Here is a 12,593-nt window from a genome sequence, read left to right on the forward strand (position 1 = left end):
AGGGGCGGGGGGGGGGGGCTTCTGACGCTCAGCATGGTGATGTGTCCAGCATCCATGCTGCTACCTTGCCATGATGTTTCGATATTGTTGCTTGGTCTTTGTCATTTTTAAAGTTTGCTGAAATAAAAATGTCGGCAGAGGAGTCGACACAGGTGTGAGGTTATGTAGAGCAGGTAAATGCAATGCAAACAGCGCTGACAGACGTGAATAGATAAGTCTGCTAATTGGGCAGGAAGTACGCATGTCGGAAGAAAATGACAGAAACATCTCAAGCTCTGCTTTTTATTGTTTACACACAACTTGGAAACTTTCCATTTCTTCTTTTGTCTTTAGGACGCGGAGCGAGCGTCGGTGGGATGCAAACACAGTCGCCATGGAAACACAAATCATCATCATCATCATCAGCAGCATCTTTTGGGGGTCGGGGGGACCAAAAAGACACGACCAGCACGGACATGCAAGGTGACGTGATGGAGATATGCTGGTGCACGTGCATGTCGTCGTGCACGTGCACCAGCAGGAGTAGTCCCCAGGTTTGGACACACCTTCATTCGCGAAGTGTCTCGAAACTTTTGACTGGGGGTGGTGCTAATGATGAATGTGTCGCATCAGGATGCTTGTCATTGAAACGGCCAGGGACGATAAAAGGATAACATGCTCGTTTGATATCAACTTCTCTCCCCTCTTAAGAAGTTTTAATAATCATTTATTTTAAGAAGTTCTGCTTGAGTTTATGAGAGATACAAATTTGATCGATAAACTTCTTGTTTGTGGACCAGAACCAGAGCTCCGAACTTTGTTATCAGCTGATTTTGGGGGTCGGGGGGACCTCAGAGGGTGCGAGGCTAAGGTGTGATGTCATGTGATGGTGATGATGCTGGTGTCAAAAATCCTCAAAAGTAGAACATAAACAACAACAACAACAAGAATAATAGTAGTCTACTGTGGGGGTGGGTGGTGGGGGGATGCTCCGGGGTCGTCTTAATTATTATTGGTTGTTATTGTCCAAAGTGGGCGGGGCCTTGTGGTTGTGGTGTGGTCAGCTGTCCATTAATCTTGAGCTGCTACACTTTGATCCTTGCTGGGCGCCTCTGTGGCGTTGCCCTCTTTAGGCGCAGCTTCTGGGACCGCCGTTGAACTTGGTGTCTCCTTGGCGTCCGAGGCTTTGGGGTCTGGGGACGCGGAGGGGTCCGCATTGGCTTTGGGTGCCGCCTCGGCTTTGGGGGTCGCCTCGACTTTGGGGGCCTCAGTCTTTTTGGCATTGGCCTCATCTTTGCCGCCGTCCTTAGCGGTGGAGGGCGGCTCCTTGGGGACAACCGGGGTCTCTTCTGCCTTGGCGGCCTCGGCACTCTTGGCGCCATCCGTTTTGGGCTCAGCGTTGGCGACGGGTTTCTCCGGCTCCTTGATTGCATTCTTCTCATCTTCCTTGGCTGGCGCCTCCTTGGCCGCTGTGTCGTTGGTCGCTTCCTTGGTATCGACGGGGGTGGCCGCCTCGTCTTTGTTGTCTTTTAGCTTCTGGTTGTCCTCGGGACCCGCCCCCTCTGCATTGGCATCTTTGGTCTTGTCATCGTTGACGTTGTAGCCCTTCTTCTTCTTGCTCAGTTTGCCTCCCATGGCGACTGTGGCGTCTGCACACAAATAAACAACGTGTTGCTAATAGACAAACTGGAGATGTTGCATCAGTAAACAAACTCTCATTCGCACTGAAAGAAAAGATTAGAAGATGAGAACTGTGCGGTTGGTACAAGTCGGGCCGCCGCTACTACCGCACCGTCACAAGGCGCCACACAATGGCCGCCTCTGTGCGTGTTAGTGTTTGTCACCGTCTGAGTGGTTACAACACAAAGACAAGTTGTCATCTAGCAGTGCAAGCATCTCATTGTGTATTTCACTCACTTAACCTGTGTTCTTGTGTGTTAAAGGCCTACTGAAATGAGATTTTCTTATTTAAACAGGGATAGCAGGTCCATTCAATATGTCATACTTGATCATTTCACGATATTGCCATATTTTTGCTGAAAGGATTTAGTAAAGAACATCCACGATAAAGTTCGCAACTTTTGGTGCTGATAAAAAAGCCTTGCCTTTACCGGAAGTCGCAGACGATGACGTCACAAGGGTGAGGGCTCCTCACGCCCTCACATTGTTTTTAATGGGAGCCTCCAGCAGCAAGAGCTATTCGGACCGAGAAAACGACAATTTCCCCATTAATTTGAGCGAAGATGAAAGATTTGTGGATGATGATATTGACAGCTAAGGACTAGAAAATAAATAAATAATTAAATAAAAATAAAGTTAAAAAAAAAAAAAAGGCGATTGCATTGGAACGGATTCAGATGTTTTTAGACACATTTACTAGGATAATTCTGGGAAATCCCTTATCTTTCTATTGTGTAACTAGTGTTTTAGTGAGATTAAATAGTACCTGATAGTCGGAGGGGTGTGTCCACGGGTGTCTTGAGGCCAGTGTCTGAGGGAAGTCTCGGCAGATACAAGGACGACGCAAACTCCACAGATCTCCGGTAAGAGGCGACTTTAACACAATTTTCGCACCGAAAGCTGCCGGTTGACAAGTGGTCGGGAACCATGTTCGCTTGACCGCTCTCATCCATAGTAAAGCTTCACCTTCTGGAATTTTAAACAATGAATCACTGTGTGTTTGTGTGGCTAAAGGCTAAAGCTTCCCAAGTCCATCTTTCTACTTTGACTTCTTCATTATTAATTGAACAAATTGCAAAAGATTCAGCAACACAGATGTCCAAATACTGTTTAATTGCGCGATGAAAAGAGACGACTTTTAGCCGTAAGTGGTGCTGCGCTAATATTTCCTGACAGTCCGTGACGTCACGCACACGCGTCATCATTCCGCGACGTTTTCAACAACAAACTCTGCGGGAAATTTAAAAAATTGCAATTTAGTAAACTAAACCGGCCGTTTTGGCATGTGTTGCAATGTTAATATTTCATCATTGATATACAAACTATCAGACTGCGTGGTGGGTAGTAGTGGGTTTCAGTAGGCCTTTAATGTCAGACAATTTACACGGGGACATCAAGCCCCGCCCACATTGGCTCTGAATGCCGCACAGGTGGTCCAACAGGAAGGACTCAGTGGGATTCTGGGATGAGATCCAACAAAGAAAAGTTGGCATTAAATGAGAAAAGGATGAGGCTTTGTGAAAAAAGCGTCACTTCCTCTTAGGCTAGCACTGCTCAAATAACTCCATCGGTGGGAACTTGTGGACGCGAGTTCGAGCCCAGCATGGGCAGAGCCGGACTACAGGGTCAGCGCATAAATGCACCTTAATTCTTCGACACAGGAAGTCACATGACTCAACGCCAACAAACTCAACAATAACGGTGTGTCCGTGTTGTCAAAACGGCGAGATTGATAGCGGCGGCCATTTGGATTTAAGCAGCCAGCAGATGACAAAGACAACATGGTGGACCTTTTTCCTCCATTACTGCTGGCTGTAGTTTCTAAAGGCCTGACAGTTACTGTATCTCCTCCTCCCTCACAGCTTCTAACAATAATCAAACACACGCCGCTCTTAGCATGACATGTTTGAAGCGCTGTCAAGATGAGCTTTTCTAATGGAATCTCATCTTCATCACACACACGTATATCCATCCATTTTCTACCTCTTATTCCCTTTGGGGCCGCGGGGGGCGCTGGTGCCTATCTCAGCTACAATCAGGCGGAAGGCGGGGGTACACCCTGGACAAGTCGCCACCTCATCACAGGGCGGAATAGCTCGGTTGGTAGAGTGGCCGTGCCAGCAACTTGAGGGTTGCAGGTTCGATTCCCGCTTGTGCCATCCTAGTTACTGTCGTTGTGTCCTTGGGCAAGACACTTTACCCACCTGCTCCCAGTGCCACCCACACTGGTTTAAATGTAACTTAGATATTGGGTGTCACTATGTAAAGCGCTTTGAGTCACTTGAGAAAAGCGCTATATAAATATAATTCACTTCACTTCAACACAGATAGACAGACAACATTCACACACTAGGGCTAATTTAGTGTTGCCAATCAACCTATCCCCAGGTGCATGTCTTTGGAAGTGGGAGGAAGCCGGAGTACCCGGAGGGAACCCACACAGTCACGGGGAGAACATGCAAACTCCACACAGAAACTACTCAGGACCTTCGTATTGTGAGGCAGACGCACTAACCCCGCCTCCACCGTGAAGCCCCACACACGTATAGTAAGAGCAAAATTACCAAGCAAAGATCAGTGAAAAAATGATGCTGCTTTTGGCTAAACAATCACCTAATGTTAGTCCAGCTATTTAATAACAATCAAATAAAAATGTGACAGCAAATACTTCTTCATTCATCCACCCAGTTCTTTCTGCTTTACCAGGTCCACGGGCAGCAGTCTGAGTAGAAAACCAGACTTTCTGGTGTTTGGCTAGGTCTTACAGTTCTACCAGGGAACACAGAGGTGACATGACCATTTCAGCATGTCTAAGGTCTACCTACCCCGGACATGTCCAGAACACTTCTGCAGGGGGTAACCCAAGAGGCATCAGGACTCGATGCCTAAAGCACCTCAATTGGTTCCTCTCCATGCAAAGGAGAAAAGGTTCTACTCTGAGATCTTCACCCGAGCTCTTAAGGGTGTTTAAATTCCTGTTTCAGAGCGGTTCTCAAACCGCTGTGAACTTTGTCTTAATGATAGCGAAAATTCTTTTTAAAACACGTTTTGAATACAGCGGACCACGGATATACCCAAAAGATGGCAGGGTCTTCCACCGTCCACATCAAACACAGTTCCACCGTGCAGATACCATGTTCACCATTTCAAACCACCAAGAAAAATTAAAACGTATTACTTTTTTCGCCGCAGTTCTCAAAATCAATGGTGGATGAATGACAGGGTTAGTGCGTTTGCCTCACAATACTAAGGTCCTGAGTAGTCCTGGATTCAATCCCGGGCTCGGGATCTTTCTGTGTGGAGTTTACATGTTCTCCCCGTGAATGCGTGGGTTCCCTCCGGGTACTCTGGCTTCCTCCCACCTCCAAAGACATGCACCTGGGGATAGGTTGATTGGCAACACTAAATTGCGAATGTGGCAACTTGTCCAGGGTGTATCTTGCCGATTGTATTGTACCATATGTCCCGGCAAGAAATCTGCGTTCCAAAGACTCCGGCTTATTAGTGATTCCTAGAGCCCCAAAAAAGTCTGCGGGCTCTAGAGCGTTTTCCGTTCGGGCTCCAGTACTCTGGAATGCCCTCCCGGTAACAGTTCGAGATGCTACCTCAGTAGAAGCATTTAAGTCTCACCTTAAAACTCATCTGTATACTCTAGCCTTTAAATAGACCTCCTTTTTAGACCAGTTGATCTGCCGCTTCTTTTCTTTCTCCTATGTTCCCCCCTCCCTTGTGGAGGGGGTCCGGTCCGATGACCATGGATGAAGTACTGGACCGCTCGCCTGTATCAGTTGGGGACATCTCTACGCTGCTGATCCGCCTCCGCTTGAGATGGTCTCCTGTGGACGGGACTCTCGCTGCTGTCTTGGATCCGCTTGAACTGAACTCTCGCGGCTGTGTTGGAGCCACTATAGATTGAACTTTCACAGTATCATGTTAGACCCGCTCGACATCCATTGCTTTCGGTCCCCCTAGAGGGGGGGGGGGTTGCCCACATCTGAGGTCCTCTCCAAGGTTTCTCATAGTCAGCATTGTCACTGGCGTCCCACTGAATGTGAATTCTCCCTGCCCACTGGGTGTGAGTTTTCCTTGCCCTTTTGTAGGTTCTTCCGAGGATGTTGTAGTCGTAATGATTTGTGCAGTCCTTTGAGACATTTGTGATTTGGGGCTCTATAAATAAACATTGATTGATTGATTGATTGATAGCCCGCCTTCCGCCCAATTGTAGCTGAGATAGGCACCAGCGCCCCCCGCGACCTCAAAAAGGGAATAAGCGGTAAAAAATGGATGGATGGCGGTCGGAGGGGCCGTAGGCGCAAACTGGCAGCCTCGCTTCCGTCAGTATATCCCAGGGCAGCTGTGACTACAAACGTAGCTTACCACCTCCAGGTGTGAACGAATGATGGGTTCCCACTTCTCTGTGAGCACTTTGAGTATCTAATAATAGTAAAGCGCGATGATAAATCTAATTCATTATTATCATTATTATTATTATTATTAAATAGCAAAGATGAGACCTTCAGGTGCACCTAAAAATGATATCAATGAAAATATGAATCGATGACTATAAACAGGCTGGACTGGCTGCTATAGCAATGTGAACCATACTCCTTTGCATGTAATTTAGTGTATATAAAAGCGCTATATCAATTTAATCCATTATTATTATTACAATGTTGATACTTCAAATGTTCAAGATCATTGAACATTTTTATTTTTGATCACAGTTCTATTTAGACAAAAACACATGACTGAGTAACAATATCAATTATATATTCAAATGATTTCTTAACAATTCGTTTTTTGCCCTTAAATCCCTCCCATTTCAAGGGATTTATTTCCTGAGTTTGTAAACAATAACAAATCCGACAAAAAATGGTGTTTAAAAAAAAGTAGCAATCTAATAATCACTGTAGCATCGACCATATAATGATACAATACTTGGTATCGTTAATGTCAATATTTGTATCAATCCACCCACCTCTGTTTCAAAGCGGTTAGTATACAGTACATCCTCCTACGGGGGGTAGTGTGGCATGTTTAGCTTTTCCTTGTCCTCCAGTGATAACAGTACTGGTAAGGAACAGTTTATTTTCCGCCATGGAGGCAAAGATTGCTAACTTAGAAGTGGCTTTGTGCGTGAAAACATAACCCGCTAGCGAGAATGCTACAGTGCGCTGAGGACGACTTTGTACGTTTGCGGGACACAGCTGGAATGTCATAAACATGCAATGTAATTACATGACAATAATGTGAAAAGCTCTGTCGTCGGCCAAATTCATATCATTTGTCAAACTCAAGGCCCGGCCACATTATTTTATTTGGCCTTCGAAAGCATAGAAAAAATATGTATCAATAAAATACTGTAACTTTTCATACTGAATGTATTCTTTATTTCTATTTTTGGGGAAACAAATATATGTACTCCATGTAGTTTTACCATGAATTGATTAACGTGGAACCTGACCTAAACAAGTTGAAAAACGTATTCGGTTGTTATAGTTTAGTGGTCAATTGTACGAAATATATACTGTACTGTGCAATCTAGTAATAAAAGTTTCAATCAATCAAATCAATAGTTGCAAATTATGTTAACTTAAGTTGTCTAATTATGCAAAAATATATTATCAAACATTCAAACCATGTTTTGAATACGAAATACTACTAATAATGATTTCAAAGAAAGTTATCCATCAAATTGTGCAGTGTAAAAGTAGCAATAGATTTCATGGTAAAATTGTGAAATTTACTGTTTTTTGCAGCATTTTTCTCTAAATGAAAAAAACTGTACTTTTTTTTTACTGTAATAAACCAATTTGGCATTTACAGTTATACACAGAATAATCTACAGTTGTTGATTTGCGGTAAAAAACTAAAACAAAAAAACTGTCAGCTTAGGTGCTAAAATTTGACTGTAAAATTGCGTTTTTTTTCATTTACAGTAAAAAAAACATTTAACTATAAAAACAGCAGTACTTTTTTTTTCATTTACAGTAACTTACACTAAATTGAGGTGAAATTATTGCAACTTACCATATTATTTTCTGCATTTAAGTTTGAAAAAAATCTACTAATAAAACGCATTAAAAATTGTGTAATAATAGTATTCACTGTTAGATGCGGCCATACATACCATGAATTGATTAACGTGGACCCCGACTTAAACAAGTTCAAAAACTTATGCGGGTGTTACCATTTAGTGGTCAATTGTACGGAATATGTACTGTACTGTGCAATCTAGTAATAAAAGTTTCAATCAATCAATTCAATAGTCGCAAATTATGTTAACTTAAGTTGTCTAATTATGCAAAAATATATTATCAAACATTCAAACCATATTTTGAATACAAAATACTACTAATAATGATTTCAAAGCAAGTTATCCATCAAATTGTGCAGTGTAAAAGTAGCAATAGATTTCATGGTAAAATTGTGAAATTTACTGTTTTTTGCAGCATTTTTCTCTAAATGAAAAAAACAGTACTTTTTTTTACTGTAATAAACCAATTTGGCATTTACAGTAATACACAGAATAATCTACAGTTGTTGATTTGCGGTAAAAAACTAAAACAAAAAAACTGTCAGCTTAGGTGCCAAAATTTGACTGTAAAATTGCGTTGTTTTTTTTTATTTACAGTAAAAAAAACATTTAACCATAAAAACAGCAGTACTTTTTTTTTCATTTACAGTAATTTACACTAAATTGAGGTGAAATTATTGCAACTTACCATATTATTTTCTGCATTTAAGTTTGAAAAAAAATCTACTAATAAAACGCGTTAAAAATTGTGTAATAATAGTATTCACTGTTAGGTGTTACCATTTAGTGGTCAATTGTACGGAATATATACTGTACTGTGCAATCTACTAAAAAAAAGTTTCAATCAATCAATTCAATAGTCGCAAATTATGTTAAGTTAAGTTGTCTAATTATGCAAAAATATATTATCAAACATTCAAACTATGTTTTGAATACAAAATACTACTAATAATGATTTCAAAGCAAGTTATCCATCAAATTGTGCAGTGTAAAAGTAGCAATAGATTTCATGGTAAAATTGTGAAATTTACTGTTTTTTGCAGCATTTTTCTCTAAATGAAAAAAACAGTACTTTTTTTTACTGTAATAAACCAATTTGGCATTTACAGTAATACACAGAATAATCTACAGTTGTTGATTTGCGGTAAAAAACTAAAACAAAAAAAACTGTCAGCTTAGGTGCCAAAATTTGACTGTAAAATTGCGTTTTTTTTAATTTACAGTAAAAAAAACATTTAACCATAAAAACAGCAGTACTTTTTTTTTCATTTACAGTAATTTACACTAAATTGAGGTGAAATTATTGCAACTTACCATATTATTTTCTGCATTTAAGTTTGAAAAAAAATCTACTGATAAAACGCATTAAAAATTGTGTAATAATAGTATTCACTGTTAGATGCGGCCATACATACCATGAATTGATTAACGTGGACCCCGACTTAAACAAGTTCAAAAACTTATGCGGGTGTTACCATTTAGTGGTCAATTGTACGGAATATATACTGTACTGTGCAATCTACTAAAAAAAAGTTTCAATCAATCAATTCAATAGTCGCAAATTATGTTAACTTAAGTTGTCTAATTATGCAAAAATATATTATCAAACATTCAAACTATGTTTTGAATACAAATTACTACTAATAATGATTTCAAAGCAATTTATCCATCAAATTGTGCAGTGTAAAAGTAGCAATAAATTTCATGGTAAAATTTTGAAATTTACTGTGATTTTTACAGCATTTTTCTCTAAATGAAAAAAACTGTTTTTTTTTTACAGTAATAAACTGTGGTGCCATTTTGGCATTTACTGAAATACACAGAATAATCTACAGTTGTTGATTTGCGGTAAAAAAAACAAAAAAAAAAACTGTCAACTTACTGTAAAATTGTGTTTTTTTTATTTACAGTAAAAAAAACATTCAACCATAAAAACAGCAGTACTTTTTTTTCATTTACAGTAATTTACACTAAATTGAGGTAAAATTATTGCAACTTACCATATTATTTTCTACATTTAAAGGCCTACTGAAACCCACTACTACCGACCATGCAGTCTGATAGTTTATATATCAATGATGAAATATTAACATTGCAACACATGCCAATACGACTGGTTTAGTTTACTAAATTGCAATTTTAAATTTCCCGCGGAGTTTATTGTTGAAAACGTCGCGGAATGATGCGCGTGACGTCACGGACTGTAAGGAAATATTAGCTCTGCACGACTCGCGGCTAAAAGTCGCCTGCTTTAACCGCATAATTACACAGTATTTTGGACATCTGTGTTGCTGAATATTTTGCAATTTGTTCAATTAATAATGGAGGAGTCAAAGTAGAAAAATGGAGATGGGAAGCTTTAGCCACACAAACACATGGTGATTCCTTGTTTAAAATTCCCAGAGGTGAAGCTTTACTATGGATCACAGCGGTCAAGCGAACATGGTTCCCGACCAACCAGCAGTTTTCGGTGAGAAAATTTTGGTAAAAAGTCGCCTCTTACCGGCGATCAGCTGAGCTTGTGCCGTCCATACAGCTGCCGTCGACTTCGCTCAGACACTGGCCTCAAGACACCCGTGAACACACACCTCCGACTATCAGGTACTATTAAACTCACTAAAACACTAGCAACACAATAGAAAAATAAGGGATTTCCCAGAATTATCTTAGTAATTGTGTCTAAAAACATCTGAATCCGTCCCAATGCAATCGCCTTTTTTTTTTTTAACTTGATTTTTTTCTTTTTTTCTACGCTAACAATATCCTCAAACACGAATCTTTCATCCTCGCTCAAATTAATGGGGAAATTGTCGTTTTCTCGGTCCGAATAGCTCTTAGTGCTGGTGGTTCACATTAAAATCAATGTGAGGATGTGTGGAGCCCTGCAACTCGTGACGTCACGCGCACATACTTCCGGTAAAGGCAGGGCTTTTCTATTAGCGACCAAAAGTTGCGAACTTAATCGTCGATGTTCTCTACTAAATCCTTTCAGCAAAAATATGTCAATATCGCCAAATGATAAAGTATGACACATATAATGGACCTGCTATCCCCGTTTAAATAAGAACATCTAATTTCAGTAGGCCTTTGAGTTTGAAAAAAATCTACTGATAAAACGCATTAAAAATTGTGTAATAATAGTATTCACTGTTAGATGCGGCCATACATACCATGAATTGATTAACGTGGACCCCGACTTAAACAAGTTCAAAAACTCATGGGGGGGTTACCATTTAGTGGTCAATCGTATGGAATATATACTGTACTGTGCTATCTACTAATAAAAGTATCAATCAATCAATCAATCAAAAACATAACTGCAATGTGGCCCTCAGTGAAAACAACTTTGACACCTCTGATTTATATCGTATGTATCGCCCAACACTAGTATGTGGTGGATTGTGTTATTATCAGCGCACACCACATAAAGAACCATCAAACTTTTGGAAAAGCCAGATTTTTTTACCTTCATCTGTAGTGTCTCTAACAGTTACAAATATTTTCAGATTTGGAAAATGTGTATGTGTGTTTCCCACTTAGATCGCAGCTCAATAAAAAACGAGTTGCGGGCCACAAATGGCCCCTCGTCCGAACTTTGTCAATGATTTTTTCAGATTGTACAATAAGTAAATAACAGAAGAAAACGAGCAGCTTTGTTCCAAACAGACGCTGACATTGTTAGCAGTTGTGTTGACAGCTGTGTTTGTGTGCGACGCTTAGCTTTGTTCGCCGCCTTTAAGCACACATGGACAACAATAGTGCAGGAGAACAGATGCTCAGCCTAACATGCCAAAAACATGATGTCACGTAGGGGGAGGAGCCAAATATGATGAAAATGACCAAAAGTTAAAAGTCCCTCACATTAGCTGACTTTTTGTCGTAAATGTGGAGACTATTTTGGAGCAAAACAAGCTTTAAATAAGGGTTGGGCTAAGTCTAATTCCTGGTTCAAGCATGTTCAGATGAGATAATCATGTGACATTGTTGCGCAATACATTAATCAGCCTACAGGGCGGCGCTGGGGGGGGGCTAACCCTGACTGCAACAACATTTTAGGTGCTAAATGTTGATTAAAATTACTTTCCAATCAGCTGATATGATAAACAAGTTTTTTTTTTTTTTATTCGTCATTCATCCAACATCTACTTCCTGTTTGGTGACATTGTTTGCTTACATCCATCCATCCATTTTCTACCGCTTATTCCCTTTTGGGGTCACGGGGGGCGCTGGCGCCTATCTCAGCTATAATCGGGCGGAAGGTGGCGTACACCCTGGACAAGTCGCCATCTCATCGCAGGGCCTGTTTGCTTACAGAATAGAGTAACTAACATTAGCACATTAGGCCCCAGTCAGGCCTAAATTGACACGTCAGCTCCCATGTCCACACAAGTCCTCTACAGCAGTGTTTCTCAACCATTGATGGGCCACAAGCGCCCCCTAGAGGGCCGCCGAAAAATATCTGTTTCCCCAGCTTGCATATTGTAATACACTTTTCCACCACTTGTGGCAGTAATGACAATATCAATATCAGAGGTTTCTTAAGCGCAAAAATTATGACTAAAGTGGTGAAGCTGAATTCTCATTTGCGCTTTTTAATTTTATTGACAGTTTATTAATCCATCCATGTTTCTACCGCTTGTCCCTTTTGGGTTCGCGGGGGGTGCTGGAGCCCATCTCAGCTGCATTTGGGCGGAAGGCAGAGTACACCCCGGACAAGTCGCCACCTGATCGCAGGGCCAACACAGAGAGACAGACAACATTCACACACTAGGGCCAATTTACTGTTGCCAATCAACCTATCCCCAGGTGCATGTCTTTGGAAGTGGGAGGGAGCCGGAGTACCCGGAGGGAACCCACGGAGTCACGGGGGGAACATGCAAACTCCACACAGAAAGAT

At 41.0% G+C, this 12,593-nt stretch overlaps 1 protein-coding gene across 2 annotated transcripts in view; it reads right to left on the reverse strand.

Moving 5' to 3' along the window:
• Positions 1-268: 268 nt before the first annotated feature.
• The window catches only part of basp1 (brain abundant, membrane attached signal protein 1), a 28,362-nt gene continuing 16,037 nt past the window's right edge, over positions 269-12,593 (reverse strand). For both annotated transcript variants that reach the window (XM_061920713.1, XM_061920714.1), the window contains exon 2: positions 269-1,628. In XM_061920713.1, coding sequence (XP_061776697.1) covers positions 1,051-1,614 — 564 coding nt within the window. In that variant the 5' untranslated portion in view covers positions 1,615-1,628 and the 3' untranslated portion in view covers positions 269-1,050. The remainder of the gene's footprint in view (positions 1,629-12,593) is intronic.

Source organism: Nerophis ophidion, linkage group LG14, assembly GCF_033978795.1.
Source record: "Nerophis ophidion isolate RoL-2023_Sa linkage group LG14, RoL_Noph_v1.0, whole genome shotgun sequence".
Lineage (NCBI taxonomy): Eukaryota > Metazoa > Chordata > Actinopteri > Syngnathiformes > Syngnathidae > Nerophis > Nerophis ophidion.